We start from the raw sequence: 25797 nt of genomic DNA, 5'->3' as shown, positions 1-25797 counted from the left end.
AACGAGAAGTCAGATCGCGGAAAAATCATGCAAGAATGACGTATACGGAAAGCTGCCTCGTGGTTTCTCCGGCTCTTCTCCCACTCCCTGGAAGAACATATATGTATCCTCGTCGCTCCCTCCACTCTACTTCTCCTCAGCCGAAAACGTTCAACAATTTCTCCAAGTCCAAATCTGGTCTACGACGTTCTCGAGGATTCCTTTCGGAAACATGATCGCAATTTATCTTTAAACGCCACATATCCAGCTTATTATATCTCTCAAATAATCCGAATTAAAAAAAAGTAAAAAAAATTTAAGTGACAAAAAATACATATACGATATAAATAAAATATTTCAGCCATATTTCATTTCAGCCAACTTCTTTAAAGAAATACATAATTTTATGACTATATACGCTGAAACTTTTTTAAGAGCGTGCTGTTCCGGACTCTTGAACGAGCGAGGTCGTTTCCCCACTTCATTTTCAAACCGTGAAATTCAGGGTCCATTCACGCTACTCGCGTGCATCTGAAAAAATATGTATGGAAAAGGTTTTATTACGAGGCACGCTCTTCACGCTCAGAGGGAGGTCTATTCTGTAACTTTTAGCGTATCTTACGTATAGGTTTTTTTTTCATCTGTCATGTAATATCTACGTAACGATAAGCATGTGTTAAAGGGTATAGAATAGGCCCCTCAGATCTCATGACTTAGCGCCAGAAACTACCATGTGTCTCTTATATGTATGTCCGTATAAAATTTAAGGATTTGACAAGTCAAACAAATGGTTAAACTATTCATCAGTTTATTTGTGTGCAAGTCAGCCAAGCGAAGGACGCGTTGGTCGATTTCATGAGCTCAATGACGGAGAGAGATTTTAGAGTCGACCTTACACATACGAATCGAACAAGAGCTAAATAATAGTTAATTCTTAGAAATCTGAAATTTCTTTCCAGCTATAGTACACGACGAACACGTTATCACGTCGTCCGATTCGGAGCGATTGCTCCGAATAGCTTACTATATTTCTCAACAAAAACGTATATATAACTACTGTATTTTATAATAAAAGAAAAAATTAAACATCTGAAATTTTTGCAATGCTTTCGTAAGACTCTCTGTCGAATAAATAAATCAGAACGTAAAACGATATGATACAGATATTGTCAGGAAAAATATGTAATAATTCAGATTGATTACATTTTAACGAAAGTAAATTTAAAATTTTTCTAATGCTAATGATAATCTGTAATTTAGAGCAATATTTTTGTAAATTTCACAGGGAATCAACGGGCTGACGTGATCGAGCATTCGCATTGATGTCACGCACACACGCACCCACATACGCACGTTTGACACACTTAAATCTCTAAATACTAGCTGTTGAAAGGCAGATATCCGATTTTGATTCTCGCATTCGGTCTGTCTGCCTTCAAAGACGATTTGTTTCACTTCGCTTATTCATCTATATACGGCGAACGGATAGAATACGATCGCAATCGCGATCGCAGTCTGGAGAGGATCGGCCCTCTACACCACGTTTACGCGACTCGAGAAGGAGGTATAGATCGCTATGACTATGAATCTCTTCTTCGAAATCTTTTGATCACTACTTATCTCGTACTATTAAGCGCACAGTGGTCCCGCCAAGCTCGTTATTCTCGGCTCGATCACCAAAGTCCAATGTTGCAGGCTTTTTCGCGACAGAAATATTCACCGGGACTAATCATGAATTAAAGAGCTTATTTTTTCTAAAAAAAAAAAAAAAAAAAAGCTATGAATCTTAAATTTACTTTGTATTCTCGAAAAAGAGCTTTCCTCGGTTTACAGTTAATATATAACATAATCTTTATTTTTACATATATGACGTTTAAGACGGTTTGCAAATAAGCTCTTGAATTATGTATTATCCATCATTTATTCGAAAAGATTCACAAACGCAAACACACAAACACACACACACACACACACACACACACACGCGCACACGTACGCACACGCAGTGTAGAACAGCATTTTTGTCATCGTCGTTGTTTATACTCGGCTGCCAACATCGAGCAGAGTTCCGAGCCGGCGTAGACAATTGTAAGGAGCATTAGGCAACCGTCACACTCATCTTTAAATTTTTATTTATATTATTGTAATAGATTTTTTTTTTATATCGTACTTGAATTTTTACGCGCCAGAAAATCTCTTTGGCAACGCTTGCCGTCTCCGCCTGTTTTTTTTTTTTTTTTTTTCATTTACTTTACTCTCTTTTTACACATAACAAAATCGAAGGGTGTGTACAATCGAAGGACGTACAATCGTTTGCAGCCGAGGCATATAACAAAATTCGACATAGACTACAACAATAACTACTTTCTTACAACACGCAGCCTTACACGTACTTATTTTGCTCGACGTCATTCATTCAAATACAATTTTCTTCAGATTTTATCATATAGGATATACACAACGCCTGTGTGTTTTTATTATCGGCATGACAATATTTAATCGGGCACAATTCATCACGCTATATTCGTCATTAGCATCTTTTCCTCTTCCTTTTTCTCTTTCTTCCACATTTTTATTATATATTTGTATCTTACAATATCTCCCCTATTTCCCCCCCCCCTCCCTCCTTCTCATCCTCTCTCTCTCTCTCTCTCTCGAATTTATTCTTATTTACAATTCAATTTTTTTTGTGACGTTTTGTAGGATACTAGTAAGTGATAATTACCAGCATCTATTTCTACGCCGTAAACGAGATTTAACAGTTGATGTTTTTTTTTTCTTAAACACTACTGTGTGCTAATTAATCTTTTATTTATTTATATCACATTGTTCACATACACACACACGCGCGCACGCGCGCGCGCGCGCGCGCACACACGCATGTACAGATTATTCATATCGCTTATGTTAATATTTTTTACTATCTTTTACTATTTCTCGTTCCCTTTTCGATCCATTTGGCGATTTCTTTTCGCCAACGAAATTATTTACATGAGGCTATTAGATCGCTTACAGTTTTCGACAGTGGTTTCAGTCGTAATCAAACAGCAGATATAAAATATTATTTTCGCAATACATTCCGCTCAATTATACTTTTTTTTTAATTCCTGGTCATCTAGTCTCATCTCTCACACAACTTTGTTTCTTGCTCTATGTGTCACAGGGTATACAATACGGCCATTTGTATTTATTGCACGACTTGTGGTTTAGTCGAGTAAATGTGACAATTTAAAAATAAATTCAAATATGATTTTTATTGACCAATACATATATTGTGAACCATATTTGAAAAACAATTTTTTATCTTTATTGCAAATTTTGAATAACTTCCCTTTATTCCCAAATTCTAATTGTAAAAAGTGAGAAAATATATTACATAATTGATAATTTTATGCATTAATTTCTTCTTTTACAGTCAAACCATTAAATTTAAATAATAAAACGAAAAAAGCCAAAAATAGTTAAGATATAAATATCAAGTAACGTAAAAGAAAATTTCAGGAAAAAGTCTAGATATTTAGTATGAAAATTGTGCAAACTATTGTCTGATAGAATTTTTGTTATGCTGAATTTCATTGTCAGCAAAATATATGATAAAGTGATATGTTAAATAATAATTTAATATTATTTGTATAGCAATTTAACTAGAATATATGTTACAGATGTGATTTCATTGCGCAATTTATATTTATATTTTAATTGAACTCACTGTAATCATATCATACAATTAAATAATTTAAAGAATATAAAACACAGCTTTCGCCTTCGTAAGCAAATGTAAGAGATAGTAACATTAACAATACATACATAAATAAAAGTTGAGATATTTAAAGAGATAGTCAATAATCACGCATGCAAAAATGTACAAAAGAAGATACCATTGCATCACATATCGAATTACATCAAAAAAATTTGCTTCATTATATAAATGCTATACACTTACAATTAGAATATCGAGAATGTATTATAAAACAGTTTGACATAATTAATGTGTTGTCCTCAAACGAATTCTTTATTTTATTGATCAATGTTAACGATGTCACACTTCGAGAATAAACAGAAAGTATAAAATACAATTTTACAAGAATATATAAAGATTTTACGTACTTATATAAAATAATAAAAGTGCCATAGATGAATGCAATTTTGAGTGGATGCAATTATTTCTACTTTCCTCAGCAATAGTTTTATATGTTATTACGTCTCTTTTATTCTATTTAAGTCATTTTAAGTTATATGCATTGATCCAATCATGCAAACAAATGCTTGTATAATAGGCTGAAACATTATAATGCACACGTATTTATAATAGAAGTAGATTATACGATGATGAAGGCAACTTGAAATAAGCGTTTCTAAATCTTTCTATATAACAAAATCAACATGATGATTTTAATAAGTTATAATTATACGCTTGTGAAAAAACGCAAAATAGTAATTTGTTCTGTATATGTATTGTATTGTATTGTATTGTATTGTATTGTGTGTGTGTGTGTGTGTGTGTGTAATAAATACAGAAGAATAAATACTTAAGTGTATTATTACAAATCTAAATTATTTTTTTGCCATTATTTCTAAATAATTTTCGCTCTTACTATCAGTGAAACAAGAATTCCATCTTACAATTGAATTTTCAAAACTAAATAAACCCCTTAAGGAGTTCAATATCCATTCTCCACAGCCACCGTATGATAAATTTAAAAACACAAAACTCATCATAGTCTTTAGTTTTCCCATTTTCGATCAATAGATGATTAGTTAATTCAACTTATTCTCTATTACCTCGTAACATTTTTTTACAAGACTTTCATATTAATATTATTCTCTTATGATGCTCTAAATGTATTATCATTATCATTTTTTAAAGTATTTTTTTCAATTCTAATAAGATACAATAAAATTTATCAATTTATAGGTCTCAGAGAACAAGTACTATAAAAATTAAATAAAAAGTAAAAGTTATTTTATTGCAAATCAAAATTTCATTTTTTTCTATGTATCTATAGGAAAATATTTAATCTCTCAAAATAACATAACATGCTTAGAAAAAGAAAGTCAGTTGCCAAAGTAAACATAATGAAAGAACTTTTCATTGAAAATATGATGAAATAAAAATTATTCAAATAATATATGTTACAAGAAAATAATTTGTCAAATTAAGGTAGCATAATCGTTGCCACATACATACATATAACTGCACCATTATTACTTTATATTTGTGTGTGTGTATGTGTGTGTGTGTGTATAGTGACTTAAACGAATAATCCATATTAGTGTATAAACACATTTCAAATTGTTGTCCAAACTTCGTCAAATATGTTACTATATCGTATTGTGATCTATTGTTTATTATAATCTATAAATACATACAACATTTACATTCAATTTGAAATGTGTTATTTGCTAATTATCACACCACTGTCACCTCTGTTCTAACTCTTGCAATATTTTTCTAGAAAGCAATCGAAGATTCGGTGATTTAGCTCCAATGGTCAGCGAATAACAGAGATTTTAAGCCAACTGTTAACGCTATTCTTACAAATTGATTAGATTGCAGTTTCTAGTCTTTGCAACTTCAATCATGTTGGATTATGGTTAAAAGCGAAATTATGTAAACCATTTTTTACATGTCGAAATAAATTAGTCTTTTTGCACATCACCACTTGTGTTCAATATATAGATCTATATATCGAAAATATATAAAAAAATTTTTTTTTTAGTATTTTTCTATTAATATAGAAAAACACATGTATTGTAGAATCTACAATATAATAAATATATAATTTGTTTATATTATAAATCAATATGGAGACCAGGAGCTTTTAAAAGCATTAATTTATCAACATGCTGTAATAAGCTTTCTCTTATTCTGGACACTTGGACTATGGCCATAAGTTAGCCTTTTGAACTTTATTAATTTACGTAATAATCTAATTTTCCTAACAAAACTAAGGTACTGTGTACAATATACATTGCATGAGTTGAGCAAGGTCTTTTTCTCACACTTTCTCAGTCGATTTCTTCTTCGGGCTCAAATCTTGAATTATTATCATAGGATACAATTAAAGGTTCAAAATGCAAAATCTATTTCAATATCAGGAATAGCTACAACGAACAAAAGGCTTTTTTTCGATTAAGACTCTTTAATGATAATAATTGCTTCATTTTTTACGATCATAAATTTTAAGTCACTTTCTGTGTCACTATCGTCAATTTTAACAAATAACAAAAAATACATTACTTTAGAACAAAAGGCTCCGATTACTAAAAATTCCGACAATCCATATTTTGATATTCCAACACGATCAGATTAATTTCGTTTTTCCTTGATATCGTCAGACAGTCGAGTTCGAAGTTGACGGAGGTTGTGTACTGGAAGCCGTCGTCGACGGTAGCGTTGACGTTGACGAGCTTACCACGACAACAGGTTTCACTAAAGTCGTGGTGTTAAGGTACTGAGCATTCACGAGCGGCATCTGTCCTACGGACTTGAGGATCGGAGTGGTAATCATCTTCCCCGCCAGGCTAGACGGTGCTAGGATGTGAGCGGTCACCTGATTACCCTGAGAGACGACCGTCATCGGCGTGACGATTGGAGTCAAACCGGAAAGAGGCGTGTGCTGCCCGACAATATGGGCTATACTTTCTGTGGTTGAGGCGTTCTGCATCATTGTCGACCCTGATTTGCCCGCAGTAGTTTGAAGCGACACTCCTGCATGACTTAAAGTTAATCCTGCAATCAAAAAATATAACAAACGGATTAATTTTTTTCTTTCTTTTTTTTTTAAATGTACTATGATAACAGTTTTGTTGGCGGAAAATAAATATTTGAAATGCAAATAACTAAGCACAGAGCCTAGTTATTTCACATGTTGCGCTGGTACACACCATTCGCTGGAAGTATATTCAGCTCCGCACCACCGGGAAGTCTTGCTAATTCCGAGCCATTGCCTCCGACCAGCGTTACGCCACTAACCATTTTATGTGTGGTCTGTGCGTCAGCCGTTCTTATTCTCGTTTGAGTATCTGAGAAAATATTGTTATTTTAGAAATCCGAGAGCTTGTTTATTCCGTCTGCGTTACAGAGATCCTAAATAAACGTGAGAAAGATTTTTAAGCTATATATCCGAAAAAAAAAAATATCGTGTGTGTAGTTTTCATGAGATTTGGTTTTTTACTTAGATTAGATTTCTCTTTATAAAGACTTACTTGACACATTCAGCGCAGGAGAATGCGTAGCGAGGACCAACGGTCGACCTTCGTTCCCCGAATGCACGAATGTGACAGGTCTAACATCACTCGCGGACGATTGCATGGCCAAAGCCAGTGGCCTGTCATTATTGGACAGATTAGAGTGCACAAATGTCACTCTGTTGTCATTGGCGGTGGACGAATGAACGACCAGTGCCACTGGCCTTGGCTCATTTCCAGTGTTTGATTGTACAGCAATTAACGGTGGTCTAGATTGATCTGATGAGTTTTGAACTGCCAATGTCAGCGATCTGGGTTCGTTATTGCCAGCGGTATGAGTGACCAAAAGCTGCCGTGTATCACTTGGTACCACCCTAAGTCCCGGCCCGATGTGCTGCAAAGTTGGCACAATAGTTGCAAGACCTTGACTCGTGTTCAACATTTGGGCGCTAATAGGTAGATGTAGCTGATGCGATGGCTGCACTATATTAGCTGTGGATGATGTAGCGACTTTTTCCTAAAACAAACATATATTTTCTTATCTATCTTGTCTATCATAGCCTTTTTGTTGACAATAATTTGTAACAGGTATGTTTACACAATGATTATAATTATTACATTTTATAAATATTATATAATGATTATGATGTTTATACAAGGCAAGCGTTAGTCAGCAAATTTTAATATAAACTTTAGTTTAATAAAAATTTGCAGGAAAAAAACTAATATTATCAAGAAAAATCATGTCACGTCATTTTCAAAGCCGCTTTTAGCATTAATCTATTAAGTGGCTCTGCAAATGCGTGGTAGTTTACTTTAGCACCAAATTATTTTCAAATCGCAATATTTACAATCTGATCTTGGACATGGTGCAATAATCGAAATAACTTTGTCGTTCAATTAGGAAAACTGACAATGAGATATACCTGGGGAGTAGAAATGCTAGATGTAGGTATTGCGGCGCTAGGCATTGAATTTGCGGGCGGACTTTCTCTGGAGCCTCGTGCTTGATTTACATCTTGCGTTTGACAAACGGCACCCGAATTTGTGGCTTGATTATGAATATTGGAAGTCGTACTAGTAGATTGTAATGTTTGCGGTGAGCTGGCTGTCGTCACGCTATTCAGACTGCTCGTGCTACTATATCTCGTACCACCTCGTGGGAGTCCGGTAACATCAACTTCTATACTTTCTAAAATTTGTCAGAAAATCATTCTATAAAATAAAAAAAAGTTTTTCTTTAAAAAAAAAAAAAAAAAAAAAATAAAGACACTTGCTTTTATGAAAAAAAAGTATTATATATGTGTAAAAAAAATATTATATATGTGTAAAAGTATTGTACATATGTATACATATTTTTTTTCTTAAATGAAATGAGTAAAATTAATGGAATAAAAAATTATAAATAAAATTGTTAATCTTCAAAAAATTAAACTTTGCTAAATTTTTAAATGATTCTTATTTTGTTTAATGTCATAAATGTAGCTTACCATTTTTAACGGTTGTTATGTCCGTTTCTGAATTTTGTTCTAGTAGAAGGGAATTGATGTCGATATGATCCCAAGCATTGAGTTCCTTCTTCAATGCCATCAACTTCTGCTGAGCTGCTATTTTCTCCCTTGCGAGTCTCTCCATTTCGTGCTCGTAATCTTGATCTTTCTTTGTCAATGCCTGTGAAATTATAGAAAAAAAAAAAAACAATTTTTCTCTTTTCATAACTGCTTCTTATATAATATGTAATTACATAAGTTTTTTCTTTTTTATTGTGCTTATTTATATATGCTTCTACAGGAAAGCATATTAAACTATTAAAGCTATTTATTAGAAAAATTCAGTGTTAGTGATTTCAATACATATTAAAATAAAAAAAATAAAATAAGAGATATTAAAATATTTTGATTTTCAGAATCGCGAGCAATTTGCAAAAATATTTTATACTACATTTTCGATGTATTTTTTCACTTTATTTTTTCATATTATAATTAATATTTTATTTTAAGTTCTATTATCAAAATAATGAAACATCTTATATGTCTGATATTTTCCATCCATTGATGTTGACATTTTTGTCATTTTTGACGAAAAAGATGTATCGTGCGTCACAATCGCCAACAACGGTATCAGAAAATAAAGTAGTAGATAGCAGCATGTGTACGCTATGTGGCGTGTAATACTGATAACCACATAATCATGTGACGCGTTAATATAGGTTTATTTCTTATAAAAAAATGCAACACGGATGTGTCCAGAGACAGAGCAATACGGGAGAAAAGAGGAAGCAATTAGTGGATACATGTCTAAGGTAAAAAAGAGACTGTAAATATTGTCAGAAGGGAAAATTAACAGGCAAAACATAAGAAGGTGGAGAAGAGAATTTTTACATAGAGACTGAATACATAAATAGCGTGAGAGTTATAGTTTGAAAATAAAAACTATCTCTTTTTCATCATTTAATAAATTTTTTTGACAACCGCTTAAAAATAATTATACTGTATTTCGGTCGTTTCTGAAATGATAATATTTTTATGATTTATATATATATATATATATAATATATTACAAATATTATTTTCGACAGTGTACGTTATTTATGCAGGAATGCGTCAATCTAAATATTTCACTTTATTTTATAAATTCACATTTTATAAGATATGAATTAAAAAATGCGTAGTATTAATAAAATTTTTGTTCAATCGGTTTTGTACAGAAATCGACGCGTTTACCTTAAACATGTATCCGCGCAAGGTATTTTCCACGAGTGTATACACGACACGTACAAGCAACTACATATAAATTGACAATATATAAGAATTTACAATAAAGCAATGAGTGTATATGGAGATGGTCAATGATGCGTTTTGTATATCTATCGATTGCAATGAAATGGCGTAAAAATATCAGCCAATATCGGATGGAAAATCTGAATACTCATATAAAGAGAGATTCTCTATAGAATTTCTTTAATTAATTTGGTAATAACATGTGCCTGTTTCAAATGAATTCGTAATCACATGAAGGCAAAAGTGATTCAGTAATTTATATTACACAGATTTTAAATATTTATCATATAAAATAAAAAATTAATTAATATATCATAAGAGAAAGAACAAACTAAAACTGTTTATAAATTATTCGTGTCAAATAATATGTATAACATACCCGTATATATTTGTTCGCCGCATGAAGAATAGAGAGATTCGAAGACTTCTTTTCATCTTGAGATGGTAGCTGCTTTTTCAAGAGTTCAAAACACTCTTTAAGATGTGCCCTGCGATTTTTCTCCAACTTATTGTGTACTTCCCTCGTACCAGAACGGATTACGCATGGTCTGTGAAAGAAGATATAAATGATAAGAATATTATGATTATACAGAAATAAATATTTAAAAAAATGTCTCCTTATATATATATAAACTTTGATATAACCTGAATTTTTAAATTAATTGTAATTAAAAATGTAATGTAATTTTCGTATATGTAATTTTCTCTTTAAATTTGTTAATGTTAATGTTAAATTTGTTAATGTTAATGATGAATATTTCTCGATTCTTTCACGTTATAATATGTGTTGTTATATATTTAATAATAATAATAATAACACGTAGTAAATATTTGGAAAAGATATAATAAATGCAATGACGCAAGAACATTTAGCGACGTTTAAATTAACATACATTGATCTCAAAAGTAATAACAGACAAAAGTGTAAACGAAATTAAAATAAATATGATTCACGAATTTTGAAATTTTTGTTATAGAATGTTAAATATTTTACAAAGTGAAAATTGACAGCAGGTGATATATACATATATTGTAATTATATTGTAAAGTAAAAGAATAGAAGAAAATAATTATTGATGCTCGTGTTGCATTAAACTGAATATAATTCCGCAGACTTTTTCACAATTCTTTAACATAAAGGAAATTATTATACAAAAAAATCTTTTAAAAAGTTATAGTATTGTTATTATACATCTACAATTGTCATTTCTCGCTCTCTGATGTAATTATTGAACAATCATGGAATAATTTGAGTGTCACACGTTATCACCGCGCGATACAACGCGACAAGTGACATAGTACACGTGCCATTCACCTTGCACACGTGCAAGCGTAAATAGGTATAGCGGCCTGTGTAGCGTTGGCGATGGCGGTGCTCGTGCAGGGAGATGAAGCGAGAATGTGAAGCAACAGGCTAACATATCGATTTACAATGAAATGGTGTTGGTGTGTATGTAAGTATGTGTCATCCGTCATAAAAACATTATTATCGCGTATCTTAAATAAATTCGAACGTAAAAAGAAGGTAGGTATAAATATAATGATATAATGAGATAAAGACATAGTTAACAAGTAAATAAGAGTTTATTCTTAATTTTTTATTGTCAGCTTGATTTTGTAAAGTTAATTGCTATATGTCGTAAGAATACCAAACTCTTGGAGTTACGAAGCTCTAGAAAAATGGGAAGAATGCGAGAAAAGAAATAAAGCTGAAGAAAAATAAAAAAATATTATAGAGAACGCTTACCCAGTCCGATGTTTCTTGTTATCGTGGTTCGTCTCGATATCGACGACGAGGTTGCCCACACTTTGCTGAGATTGATTCGGATTATGATTCTCCACATAATGGTTGTGTGTGTTATGGTGGTCGCTGTGATTGTGATGTTGCGGCTGATGTGGCTGCTGTTGTTGTTGCTGTTGTTGTTGTTGTTGCTGTTGCTGCAACTGCTGTTGTGAATGATGGTGATGATGATGGTGATGGTGATGGTGATGATGATGAGAGGTGGAGTGAAGCGCAGTCAACTGAACAGGATTCGACCCAGTTGATAACGGCACGGTGACTCTGCTAGAGACTACAGAATTTTCTCGTGGTGCAATCGACTGACTTGTCCTGTTGTTTTCCAATGGCTCCTCCTCTGTAACATTGTTAAAAAAAATTATTTAACTTACATACATAAATCGTTAAAAATTATAATTTCCAAATTTACTTTTCTTTTATCTTAAAAATCCATGTTTTAGAAGAATCAATTTTAAAGATATGTTTGTTTTATCGTCAAAATTATTTAGCATTAAGGGTTGTGTTCGGAAACACTCGAGGATAGAACCGAGTGAATGCTGAGGTGCACCCCGGATGCGAATAGTTTCCGAAGTTTCAAAATTATTTGTTATAATAAGTTAGAGAACGTATGTCTTTGACGTTCTCTAACTTATTATAATAAATATTTATTTTAAATTAATATGCATTGATTTCATTATGTACTGACAAAAATAATCTGCCAATGTACAATCCCTACAGATTTTTGAGTGTTTGATGTAATAAATAAATTTGTAGTTTGTTTAAATATTTCTTAAAGTATAGAAATATTTAAACAAGGACCTTTTTTCACAGATAAAAATTTAATATATGTTTTTGAAGAAATGTCTTGCATATTTATTTCTATAATTCGATTTATATATTATATATAATATTATCTCTATAAGCTCTGAATTAGGATTATGCTAAAATCTATCTAAATTAAAGAATATAATTAATAAATAAATTATAAATTAATAAATAATAAATAATTTAATAAATAAAATTAATAATAATCATTTAATGAATAAAAATAAAATTAATAAATAACTTAACTATTTGAGAACTCATTTTCGATTGTTGATTACTGTACAATATACTTAAATATTCTTACTCTATAGTAAAATTCAAGATTAATCAAACGAATTTGTCATTAACAGCTGATGATAGGATAGCAAAATACTCCATCTTTAAAAAAACTGTCAAATAAACGTGTTTGTTTATGAAAACATGTTCTACATAATTGTTACTATTAATAATAGATTAAAATATATATTTTATACATTTCCATATATACATAGTTCTCAGTAAGTATCTGCTTCAGACAAATAATTGCTAAATTTGAACAAACACACACACACACACACACAGTTGGTACATCCGAAATATTGTATATCTTACCAACGTTTTCTTTGTTTTATTATCGTAGATAAAATACATATATTTCAGAAATTTTTAAGTATGCAAATTAATATCACAATCGACTCTTTCTAAAATCAAGTCGAAAGGAAAGGATAGTAAATGATGTGTAACAGCGATTAAAATGTGCTCAAATCCAATATTTAAATCTTCTAAAACAAATGGAGCTATGGAATAATTAAAGAAAATATTTACACAGAGAATAAATCTGATTTCATCGGAAAATGCTATTTTAATAGAATTTAACTATCCATCGTATAATGTATGCTTATATCCCTCGTGTTATTATCATTATGGCAGTATTATTATCTTCAATCTTTAAGTAAATTATTGATACTGTAAAATATTGAAACGTGCATTTTTCGACGCGCGCAGACGGAAAGGAGCTCTCTTACCGAGCAGATAATGTCGTATCCACTTTTTTTTCGGCGAAGGTGACATCCAATCGTTGCTACGTCGTAGCAGTTCTCCACTGTTAACAATGTCGATTATACCGACTCGTGTCGGTGTCAGCGGCAGGCTATTCGCATCCATTAGACAGCTCACAATGTTATTGGTCTCGCCAACAATGTCGATGTCGATGATGGGATTGCACGCATTTAGACTGGCGTGCGTTTGCATTATCAGTGACATAATCCCATTTGATACCAAAAGGACCATTTTTTTTTTTTTCGAAACCTCCCCTTAGCTTCCTTTCATTTTAGAAGAATTAATCGATATATCATATTGCATCGATATCGTGAACGCAACTGCATTATCATCATTGATCCAATCATAATTGCCTGGTCAGATGTTGCGATGACTGTCACTGACCCTGAGCCTGATAAGCATGTGAACGAGAAAGGAAATGCGGAAATGCAACAGGATGATAGAACTGAAGACATGCTACCGTGATAAGAGCAACGATGATAATGATGACAGAAAAGGGAGAGCTGGCGACGACCAGGTCGCCGGCGCGTTGAAAAAACCCAGACTTTCAAAACCCGTTCACTCTACGAAGTAACAAACCTGCTCGAGCGATCCCGAGGGTCGCATCATTGCTCAGGGTTCATTTCATTCTCCGGAAATGATTCTCAAAAGAGCATCTTCCACCGTAAATTTCCACCGATGAGCATTTTACATAAAGCAGTACTAGACAAATAATTTTGAAATTCAATTTAATTTGAAAAGAAATTTTCGTCGATATTAAAAAACAAGTAGTATTCCATTACACTTTTTTTACGCCATTTGCCATTATTACATCAAATTTTTATCTCTCATACTCCCTCTCTAACTTGTGGATCTAACTCTCTAACGCTCCCTACAGGGTCTCGTTATTGTAATATGTATTGTTGTAAAAACGCAATTCTCTCTCTTGGTGGACGATTGCAAGTGCGCGCCAAACGATTAGTTGATTTCAAGCGGATAATGACAGCGATCGATCGATCGATTACGATGATTGACCGAATGACCGAGCGAAGCTCGTACCGCGTAAGTCGCGGGTACCGACTGAAATCTGAACTTAAATGCCACCTCCGATCTGAGGTGACGTCCTCGAGAACCTCCCTTCTAGCTAGACAGCCGATGGTGGTGGTAGCGACGGCGCGGCAGTGACAGTAACACAACTCCTCTTTAGTTTCTCCTTCAGTGACATTTCTATCTTTATGGGAACTGTTTCCAGTCAACCACTCAACAGGATTATTCTATTTAAATTACGAAGGACTTTTTTCGTGATGACGCAACACTTTAATCAGGCATATCAAATCACGTACTATCACGTTCTATCAGGAATAGTATCCGTATAGAATAGCAGAGCGATATAGTAGAAATGTATCTTTTTTCCTAAATGATAAATTTTTCATCCTTTTCTATTGAATAAAAAATATTGATGAAAATGAATCCGCTTTTTATATAGTGTCGCATTTTTATTAAAATAGTTAATATGAAAAAAAAATTTATAAAAAATTACGGAACGAAAATTTTGTAGCGATTTTTTTCATAAAATAATCTTTTTAAAGACCATTTCAAGCTTAATTTAAATTATTTAAACAAATATCTATATAATTCTTGTGTAACATAGATTCTAAGCTTTAAACTCAATAATTTGCATGTGTTCAAAGAATTTTATATATATAATAAATATAATAAATATTTAAAAAAAAAATATTAGCAAAAAATCATTATACAAATCTTGAAAATTATGTTGATCAGAATAACATCTCCTTTTGACATTATCCATAATCAAGAATATGAACATGATAAGATATTGATTCCATGCACATACATACATATCACCAGTTTAATAAAGGTAGCAATAAACGCGTAGCGGTAAGCACCTGTCATAAATGAAGCACGACAAAGTTAGATCGACTATTAGAATTATTATATTATAATTATTAGAGTTATATTATACGAGACTGATTCTTATGACTCATTGTCAATGAGTTTAGCCGCTTTTTTATGCAGACCTTTAAAAAATTATTAGAAAAAAAAAATATATATCGCATTACTTTTTACCTACTTCTTACTATTTCGAATGGTACTACTAAGGCTGCTATGGTTACTTTTGTATTAGAGTCTTATATTATAGTTTTTATGGTAAAATAATTACACATCGCTTTAGAAAAACAATAATAAACAACTATTCGGCAAATAAATAAAATTAACAAATTTAATTAAAGAAATCTGAAATTATTAGAATAAATATTCTATACAACACATGAAATCAATATGCTAATCATAAGCTTGATTCTTATTGTTAGAATAAATATTTCTTAGAATGAATTATTTTTAATACGTATAATTAACAAAAATTTATAACAATTTTTTATAAATACCTTCTATATAAAGTATTTGTCAGATAAAAAAAAAATTCTTCAATAAAAATTATTGGATTTAAAACATAAAATCTGACTATCTAAAAAAATGTTTTTGTGTAAAAAAGATTAAATTAACTTTGAAAAACTTTCGAAAATTTACTTTTAAAAAATCTATGTTTAAATCAGCACTAAAAATTTTTGTCGCAAAAACGGTGTGACGTTTATAAAAAACAGTTTTTTTCGTAATTTTAATTTTAAATTTCCGAAATGTTTAAATATTTCAATTAAAATAAAGCCCTTTGAATATCATAAATTCGTAGATTTCAGGAAAACGGTGAAAATTATTAAACTATTTTGTAATAAATTCTGCTTCTTATTTTCCATGAAATAATCGAATAAAAATAAAATTGCATTGTTATGAGGATTATATGTCGATATTGATATAAGGTAATATTCACGTTGTACAAAATATATATTATCATAATTGTATCATATACTTATTTTCGTGATAACGCATATGCATAGTGTGTATAGCTTCTGCCATAGATCTGTGACAGTTGATATTCACAGATCTATATACTCCGTACATTGTGTTACATTGCTGTTAAATTATTTAGATTAATGACGATGCACCACGCATCATGCGCGCGCTATACACACACACACACACCCACGCACACAACACATACACATATACACACCACGTATACATAAATAAATATAAACTCACCATCGATAATCAGCATCTTCTCCTCACAAAAGAGATCATCTGGCTCTGTACGTTCTTTTTTAAACTTAGTACCTGAGAACACAAAAATAATTTATTTATTAAATATATAAACTTTATCAATATATTTATATATACACATATACACAATCAATTCATATTTTATCAATAACAAATTTAAAAATCTAGAAAGTATTTTTACATATATATATATTTATTGCATATTTTCTATTATGTCTATCTATTTTAGATTTTATCGAGTACATCGTAAAGCCAGGCTTTTTAATAAATCTACAGACTAATAAGTGGAAAATTGAAAAATGTACGCTTTCATGTGCTACATCGGTTGAAGTATAAGCTAGGTTAGATAAGGCTAGGTTAATATTCTTTCCAGACAATCCACAGCGAGTGATAGCCATGACTACAGCGTGGTGATGGGGGAGGGGGGCGAGGGACGTACGAACGCGTGTAGAAACACGAGGATGGGGAGAAACTCGCTGCTCGGGAGCAGCTCCATCTTACTTCAATCCGCTTACCCACTGCCCCTCTCCAAGCGAAAAGAAGCGGCAACGTTGCAGATTGATTACTACGCCACGCGGCCAGTCGCGCGTGGTAGGGATTTAGCCGGGGACAACGCGCACGCGCACTCCAGCGGCTGATTTGACCGCATATATGTGTGTATTCATTGGTCGTTGCCGACTATACTCCGCGTGCTATACACGTGTTCAATCTTTCTGAGAGAATCATTACATGAACTTTATATCAAATTGTATCTCCGTTTAATAGCTCTGTAACGTAAAGAAAAAATTATTATGTAATAATAATATTTTTTCTCAACCGTTTAGAATGCAATTATATATATATATATATATATATATATATATATACAGTCTGGCTATCTCATCGCTTATTAGATGGAATTAATGTTATCAGATCTGTGACACACTGCAATATATATGTTATTTAATATCTTTTGTCTAATCTCTCAAAAACAAAAAATATTCCTTTTTTAAAGAAATTAATAAATTGTTCATACTTATACATCTACCATTTGGCTGCTATTTACTAAAAAGAAAAGAATCTTATAAAAAATACGTATATGAGATTTAAATATGACAATTTTTTTAATCATAAAGACATTTGGTGATTGATCAGAGTGCAATTAACATTATAAAATTTCAAAAAATCAGAAATCTGTAAAAGAACTTAATTAAAAAAAATAAATGACAGAGTCTAATGTTACGAATTGTATAATTTTTTCCTCGTAGAGATAGTTCGCATACGCAGCGTAAAATACGAGGAATGATAGTCATGTTATGACTTTATATGACATTATGGAGTAGACTCAGTCGCGTGTATAGTTTTAAATGATAGTTTAACACACACTGCCTGTTACATATTAGATACAATCACACACTACCTATAATATAACATCCCGTATCCCGATAGCAATCAAATATGCAAAGATAAAAAACAAACTATAGTGTTTAAATTATTCATATTTTGATCGAGATGGTGCGAGTCACAGATTTTTCCACTTCACGAAAGTTCTTTACATATAAAATAAAAATATAATTCTTAAAGTTTACTTCCTATACCTTGTGCTAATCTTTCATTAAAAAATAATTTTTATACACATACATATATATACAAAATATATATATATATATATATATATATATATATATATATATATGTATGCAATGTTATTAAAAGATGACAGAGGAAGAGAGGCGGGAGAAGAGAGAAAGGGAGGGAGAAAGGGGATGAGAAAGAGGAAAGGGAGGGAGATAGAACAGAGCCGGGGGAAAAGAAGAGACAGAGGGGAAGTAAAAGGGGAAAAAGGAGAAAGAGAGATGAGAGAAGACATTGGCTGCGCGCGAAAGTAGATGGCGCGCTCGTGAATGAAATGCGAGTGACCGCTGCGCCGTAGTTTCTAGAGTCAGTGACCGGGTTTCCTCCATCTTCTATCCTCGTTCACATGTTCGACACACGTGCGCGATACCCGGATTTGTTACCATTGCCGTAGCAACATCAGATTTGCAACTGAAATCTCTTTTTTTTTTTTTTTTTGTAATTTTATTTTCTCGCGTCGCTTTGTTATAATATTTTTCTTCCCCTAATCGTAACGATTCGATTTCATCCTACCTACAAGCACTCCCCTCTCCCCCCCCCTCCCCGCTATCGCAATCGTCGATTTCTGTCATCCTTCGATATCTATGACGTTCTGTCACGAATAAAAAGAATGCGAAACGCACGAATTGATCGAATATTTCGCGCGTTTGTCATCACTCTCCTCTTCTTTCATTCTCTTCCCCCCCCCCCCCCGCTCTCATAATCTCTCGTAAACACTCGTTTCTATCTGTGATGCACTTTTGTGCATCATATTTATTAAAGGTAAAATTTTTATGTTTTCGGCGCTGTCTCTTAAAGCACAGTAATATAGTTTACTTATAATTTTATCATGTAATACAGGATTGATAAGAAATTTGAAATATAATAAAAAAAGAGCACACGCGACAGCAAAAAATATTATGCAGCCAACGCACATTATTATCGAACAAAGCGGGGAATTCTCAAACAACTATGATATATTTCAGATCAATATAAATTATGTTTTACGTGCTTTTCAGAAAAGTTTGGCATCAACGTTCTTATAATCAATCTTGATAAAATAAAAAAATAAAAAGAGAAAGACAAAGGAAACTAATATAGCGAGTAATAATTCACAACTAATTGCATCGTATAAAATTTACAAGCATTCCCGAAAATGCTGGATTGGTGGTCAGTTAAGTTAATTAAAAAAAAAATACGATACTAATAACCTAACACGTGTTTATGTTCAGGGACGTAATGCGACCGCTCGCGTTCCTACGCACTGTGATTGGTCGATTTGCCTTGCGCCTTCAGGTTACAACTAAAACTTTTTTTCCGTGCAAAGGCCTTTAGAGTCGTTCAGTGACCTGACGACTAACCAATAGGCAATATCCGAAGGCGGAACAAGCTTAGCCTTTAATCCCTACTATATTTTGAAAATCATTTTGCAATGGCTTTAGAATTGATGACAGAAAACACCAAATAGAGCTACTACAAAATCAAGAGGAATTGCCTCTTGAAAGACTAATAAAATGTTCGTCTCAAGACATTTAATAATAAATATTTATTTGTAAACTAGAAAATAATGTTTCTAATATTACTTTCTCTCCAAGTATCACTATGATTGAGAAACACTGTCACAAGGTAAATCATACCTAATTTGGAAGCGGTGAACGCGTTGATCATCGTATATTACTGCGCGTGCCAGTGTTTCTCAATCCAGGTAGGTACGATTATTACAAACATTATTGTTTCCCTTATGCTCATTCTGTCATATATATAATTGTGTTTATTATTTCACTTAACACAATAGAATTGGCGTTGTTTTAAATAATTTGACACATAATAAAATCTACAATTTATAATTTAAAGTTAAAGTATTTCACGAAAAATTGATTAAATTGTACTCTTATATATATATATATATATATATATATATATATATATTTTTTTTTTTTTTACACATTACTAGTTTTTGAACCTTAAATATTGCCCAATGATTTAAATATTATATTTGTTAAGAAAAGGATATTGCGTTATTAATTATCAACCAATCACAACGCTGACAAGATTATTATTGCAAAATATACAGAATATGCAAGCAATTATTGCGCTTGAAAATATATAACACGATGTATGACACATGTCTATTATCGACTATGTTTACGAGAGAACGTTTATATTAAAAGTATATTAAAAAAGATTATATTATATGGCTGAATTTATAATAAAACTCCAAAACTTTACATAAAGTTTTTTTTAAGACTACTTCACTTTTTTGAAAATGAAAATGATAAGCTAGAATCGACAACATCGTAAAATGACGATATTTCCAAAAAAAAATCTTTTCACACATATACTAAACATATTTTTGGCTGACACATCAATGTAAAATATTGATGCGTTCGATTGATTTGACAGTGTACAATCACATTTGCGTCAGAGGCAAGATAAAGCGAGGCAAGGTAAAGCTAGATAAAGTAAAGCAAAGCAATACAGTATCTCGTTGCATGTCTTACAACGATTTATATAAAAGCTTGCCGAGAACCGGCGCGTGGTACTCACCACGTGGCTCAGAAGAGGCGTAAGTATGGTTAGAGTGGGGCGGCGCGGACACGAACGAATGCTGGTCGGAGGAGGAGGAGGAGGAGGAAGTACTCGCGAGACGCTCCCGCTTCTTCTCCTCCTGTTCGACATAATAGGCCGCTTGCAGCAACGTTTCCAGACTCATTCTGTGGCCGATGTGCTGTTCCCTCGCGACGGACGTAGTAGGGACGGGGACGCGATGATTATTGTAGTGATGGTGGTGGTTATGGTTGTGGTGGTGGTGGTTGTGGTTGTGATGGTACTGCTGCTGTTGCGCCGGCTCTCTCTGCTGTTCGCAAACGCTTGCCGAATGATCGTGCTGATTCCGCCGCATCGAACCACCGGCGAACGGCGGCCGCCGACGCCGCAGCCGCCGCCGGTTCCAGACGCCGGCGATGAATTGGCAGGACTATAAGTCGCGTGTAAGCCCGACCCACGCTGCCTTCACCCCTCTCTATCCGTCGCCGTCCGTCTCGTCTGATAATCTGCGGGCGAGGAGGAAAAAAAAAAAAAATATCTCCTTAGTAAACAAGTTTGCATTTATTAATAAATTCAGATAAAGAGGTACGATTTCAAATGTCTGACAGCCCCCCGTGTATGCCGCGATATATATTCGGCCGGGAGCTTTTTTTTTAATCCCCCGATATCTTGCCCTCGTAAAATTGAAGAAGCGCATTGTTTCAAAGACTGGACTACTCGGAGATTTATTTCGAAAATGCCATGGAAGTCACGATCGGCGTGTCTACGAGGTACATCACGTGACGTATGTACGTGACGTAACGCAGTCGCGCGGGAAGCATTTCTATCCCCACCTCGGCCGCCCACTCATGCTTGCTCTTGCAACAGTGAACAGACGGAACGCGCCACGCAGGCGCACAGCGATACGGCGCAAGTTTTTTTTTTACAGCGCAGAATGGCAGGCACGCATCCCAAGTTTGCGTTGCTGGAATCGAGCAGACAAGCTCAAAAAAGGCGAGAATGTTTTGAGACAACTGCAACGCGCGAAAAACGCATACCGAGTGAGGTGTGAAAAAGAAAAAAATCATTTGTCAAACGCGTTGTACATATCGATTTCTATTCAATTATCCGAGGATTCTGAAGCATAATAATGTAAATCTTTTTTTTTTTTCTTTACATTTTGAGATATTTACACGCTTAATTGTTGTAATATCGCAAAAATTAATGCAATCTATCTCTATTTCTCTCTAAAAAAAAAATATCACTTCGGTTATTCAATTCCTTTCTCTCGAGATGGTTAATTCCTGCAATTTTATTTTGCCATTCGATCGATTAATAGAAGCATTTTTACTTGGGAATAATGCACGAGTTTGATACACCGACCGATCGAAAATTGACAATTCATAAGATCACGTAAACACTGGACGGCGTTTTCGAGAATTGCCTTATTTACCCGCCGCGTGGTGAAAAAAAAAAAAAAGAGATCATCGGTGGCATCTCATTACGTGGCATTTGCGTGTATAAAAGCGGTCACGAGAATATATGCGATCACAGTGTATCGGCGCATGAAATCATGTAATTCGCGCTAGAAAAAAGCGAGAAAGGAGAGAAAGGGAAAATTATTTTAATCCGAAACGCGCACTAGTCTTACCCAGATAACAAAAATAGTTATTTTGACATAATTTGATTATGTCCAAAAAGATTGCTTTTGCTACCTAGATATATCGATAAAATATAACGGCACCACATAAGAGAAGAAAACTATCAAAAGACGAACAAAATTTCCTACAAAAACAAAAGGTATAGATATAATATGCGAACAAAATAATTTACATTTTTAATTCACGCTAAGATTTCCAAAAATATATGCACTTAAAAAAACACTAGCAGAAGTTAAAACTAAATTAAGAAAAAAAAAGTAGCAGACACAACAGAGAGGGGGAGAAAAGTTTAAAAAAAAAGAAAAAAAAAAAAAAGAAAAGAAAAAACGCAATGAAATGAGGCTTCGAGGCCTTACTGTGTTGATTTGGAAAGCAGTTTATATACCTCGTCGGATGAAATCGCGAAAGCGTACGACATCGACGACGTGCGGTCGCATTCGCATTCTCCGCGGGAGACGCGCGGGCTTGGCACGAGAAAATTGTGGAGGGAACAGACAAGCGGGCTCGGCCGCTTGCGACGAGATAATCCGCGGCGATTAATCAGCAGCGGCGGCGGCGGCGGCGGAAGAGACGGCGGTGATCGTCGTCGTCGTCGTCGTCGTTGACGGTAGGAGAGAAGGCGCACATGCGGATGGCTTGTGCTGGGCGCGCGCCTTCGCGAAAAGTCAAGAAAGCGTGCCACCGTGAGCCGCGTGAGCTCCGAAACTGACAAAGCGACACGCACGTTAGAACGGTCGACGACGCACGCAACGCCGGCCAATCGCGGCTCTCGCGGCCCGTGACGTCATCGCCTACATGCCGCACCATTGGCCGGCTCTATTATGGCACAGAAAACACGCCACGCAATCATCTCCGTACGCATGTTAATTAAATAGATACTAGTAACGGAATAAATAATGGTCCATCAAAGTTCGCCCACTTCTCTCTTTCTCGCTCTTTTTACCATATTCTTTGTATCTTTATTTTCCTTGCGCTCTCTTTCTTTCCCTTGTGCGCGCGCGCGCGCGCGCTCTCTCTCTCTCTCTCTCTCTCTTCCTCCCTCCCTCCCTCTTCTTTCTTCATCCCTGTCGCTCTTTCTCTCAAACGGGCGTGGTAGTTTGAGAAAGAGAGTAAGGTATAGACGGAGATAAATAGAGACAGGGAGAGAATAGAAAGAGAAAAGACAAAGCACAAGACTGCATCTCTGTCTCTGGGGGGAAACTTACGTTAAAAAAATGTTGTATCTCGATGCACAAGTGTCCGTGAGCAACACACTGATCAGATATATGTATATAGCGGCGAGTAGGGAATATCCTTGCTCTTTCTTTCCTCACTTTCAAAGTCACTCACTCTCTTTTCTTCGCTCGCCTGGCCCGAGCACGTTTTCGCATATTTGTCATCCAGGAGCGCGCGTGATTCGCTTCGGATCGAATCGAATTGAATTGAACGGGCAGCCGACGACGCGGCGATGCAACGCGATGAGAAATGCCCGCAATCACGTCCGCGCGACGAACCGACCGTTTCGGAGCGCGCGGCGAAACGCGGGTTATAACCTGATCGATCTGGCGCGTGGCGGTGGCATTTTACAAGTGCTGAAAACCACTGCGCATCAAACTGCCATGCTTGCTCGGCCACGATTCACGTGTCCGGGCACCGTATCGCGGGCCAATAGTCGCGCGATTCGTGACGTCATCTGGCTGTATCGACGAATGAGCGCGGCCCATGTGACGCAGCAGTCTCGCTGGGCGTGTAAGACAAGTATCGCGGAACTCTTGCTTTTCGGTCGCTCTCGGTCGCTCGTCCTCGTCGTTGTGATCGTCGTCGTGGTCGTGGTCGTCGTCGTCGTCGTCGTCGTCGTCGTTGTCGTCGTCATGTATATAGTCACACGGTAAATTCGCACATTCCGCGATTGCCCTTCCCCGTCACCCTTCCTCTTCCTCTTCCTCGCGAGCGCGAAATGTCACACGGAAGAACGCCACTTCACCGTGGTAGTTCTTGTCTGCTTTAGATTTCCGTGGATCCGAAGACGTGCGGATATATATGTACGTACATGGAATATGTGAGAACAGCGCACAGATCACACACCAGACACCCGGCTCGCCCGGGCAAACACTCACGCTCCGATCATGGTGGTGGCGGCGTCACCCTCCGCCACCTTTTGTCACGTTCCCTCTCTGTCACATGGATGACTGCATGAGCGTGAGCGCGCGCGCTGTTGCCGTATCTACTTGTCGAACGGAGCTACGCTCTATTGTTGTTTACTTTCGCCGGTGCTTTCGCGGGTGCGCGTGCGTGTCAATGCGTGTCCACGAGGTCGTCAGATGCAACCTCTGGCTACCAAAAATATATTTTTGGCACGAATCTTTTTCTTCTTTTGCAAAGAAAACTTTTATTATTTGCTTATGATTTTAGGAAAGTTTAATTTAGAAAAATCTTGACTTAAAAATCATGCAGAAAGACGAATAAAATATGAAATATATTTAAAAGGCAAAAAAAAATAATAGCCATACTCGGGGGGAAAAAGTTTATATATCAAATATAAATATATTTGAAATATCTCCATGTTTTGTTTCTTCATATATTGTATAGACAAGTCTTTTATATATAATTATAGATATTTAGATTTGATTGTACATGAATTTTCTTTTCCTAGATAAAAAAACTAATTATTCATAAAATAAACCAAATCTCTGGAAGCAAAATTAAACTCTGATTTTTTAAATATATATATATATATATACTTGATTTAAAATATATTCTTTCATTTATATAATCTTAAGTCTTTTATTAATATTTACATTTATATATATGTAGACTTTTTGTATGTCACAGGAAATATATTGAAATATCACATACTGCACATAAAAGTCAGGAAAAATTATGCATTCACACATACAGTATACAATTCAATATGACATCTAATACATTAAATAATACTTATTGTAAGAAAAAAAAATCTTGACTGTATTTATTAAATTTTATTATTTTGTAATTTTATATACAACTCATAATTAATTTTTTCTGAAAATATTTTTACTTTATTTGTTAGATCATAAATATCTATTATTATTATCTATGATTTATGTATAATTATTTATGTATAAAATTATTGCCACTAATCATTACATTGCACACTGTTAAAAATAACAATACAATTTTTAAACATATATCATATTAATGAAGACTACAAACTTATATACTGTTATATTGTATGTATATATATATATATATATATATATATATATATATATATATATATATGCATATTTACATATAAATATATGCAATTAAAAACATCAAACTTAAGATATAAGCATTTCTAAAAAGGACA

At 34.0% G+C, this 25797-nt stretch overlaps 1 protein-coding gene across 3 annotated transcripts; it reads right to left on the bottom strand.

Moving 5' to 3' along the window:
- Positions 1-1145: 1145 nt before the first annotated feature.
- Positions 1146-24652, bottom strand: LOC140670514 (uncharacterized). Of its 3 annotated transcripts, none has more exons than XM_072901154.1 (10): positions 24517-24652; positions 20848-21353; positions 16690-16761; positions 11698-12085; positions 10330-10498; positions 8661-8841; positions 8097-8362; positions 7189-7687; positions 6868-7005; positions 1146-6712 (listed from the first exon to the last, which is right to left on the bottom strand). In XM_072901154.1, exons 2-10 carry the CDS (start codon positions 21200-21202, stop codon positions 6315-6317), a joined length of 2466 nt encoding a protein of 821 aa, XP_072757255.1. In that variant the 5' UTR covers positions 21203-21353; positions 24517-24652; the 3' UTR covers positions 1146-6314. The 3 variants fall into 3 exon arrangements, with proteins under 3 accessions (XP_072757255.1, XP_072757252.1, XP_072757253.1); XM_072901151.1 differs by having other exon boundaries at positions 23693-24641; XM_072901152.1 differs by lacking the exon at positions 24517-24652 and adding an exon at positions 22873-23482.
- Positions 24653-25797: the final 1145 nt, after the last annotated feature.

The sequence above is a fragment of the Anoplolepis gracilipes genome, chromosome 10, assembly GCF_047496725.1.
Source record: "Anoplolepis gracilipes chromosome 10, ASM4749672v1, whole genome shotgun sequence".
NCBI classification, from domain to species: Eukaryota; Metazoa; Arthropoda; class Insecta; order Hymenoptera; family Formicidae; genus Anoplolepis; species Anoplolepis gracilipes.
The sequence above is the reverse complement of the archived record's forward strand: the minus strand, read 5'-3'. Positions and strand labels throughout refer to the sequence as shown.

Bases quoted from the DNA above. Each gene is read 5' to 3' on its own strand.
- LOC140670514 (XM_072901154.1), bottom strand. From the start codon at position 21,202: ATGCGGCGGAATCAGCACGATCATTCGGCAAGCGTTTGCGAACAGCAG. The intron at 8,842-10,329 runs GTATGTTATACA...ATAATTTCACAG, and splicing joins CGGCGAACAAATATATACGG to GCATTGACAAAGAAAGATCA. The intron at 7,006-7,188 runs GTAAGTCTTTAT...ATATTTTCTCAG, and splicing joins TCCTGCGCTGAATGTGTCAA to ATACTCAAACGAGAATAAGA.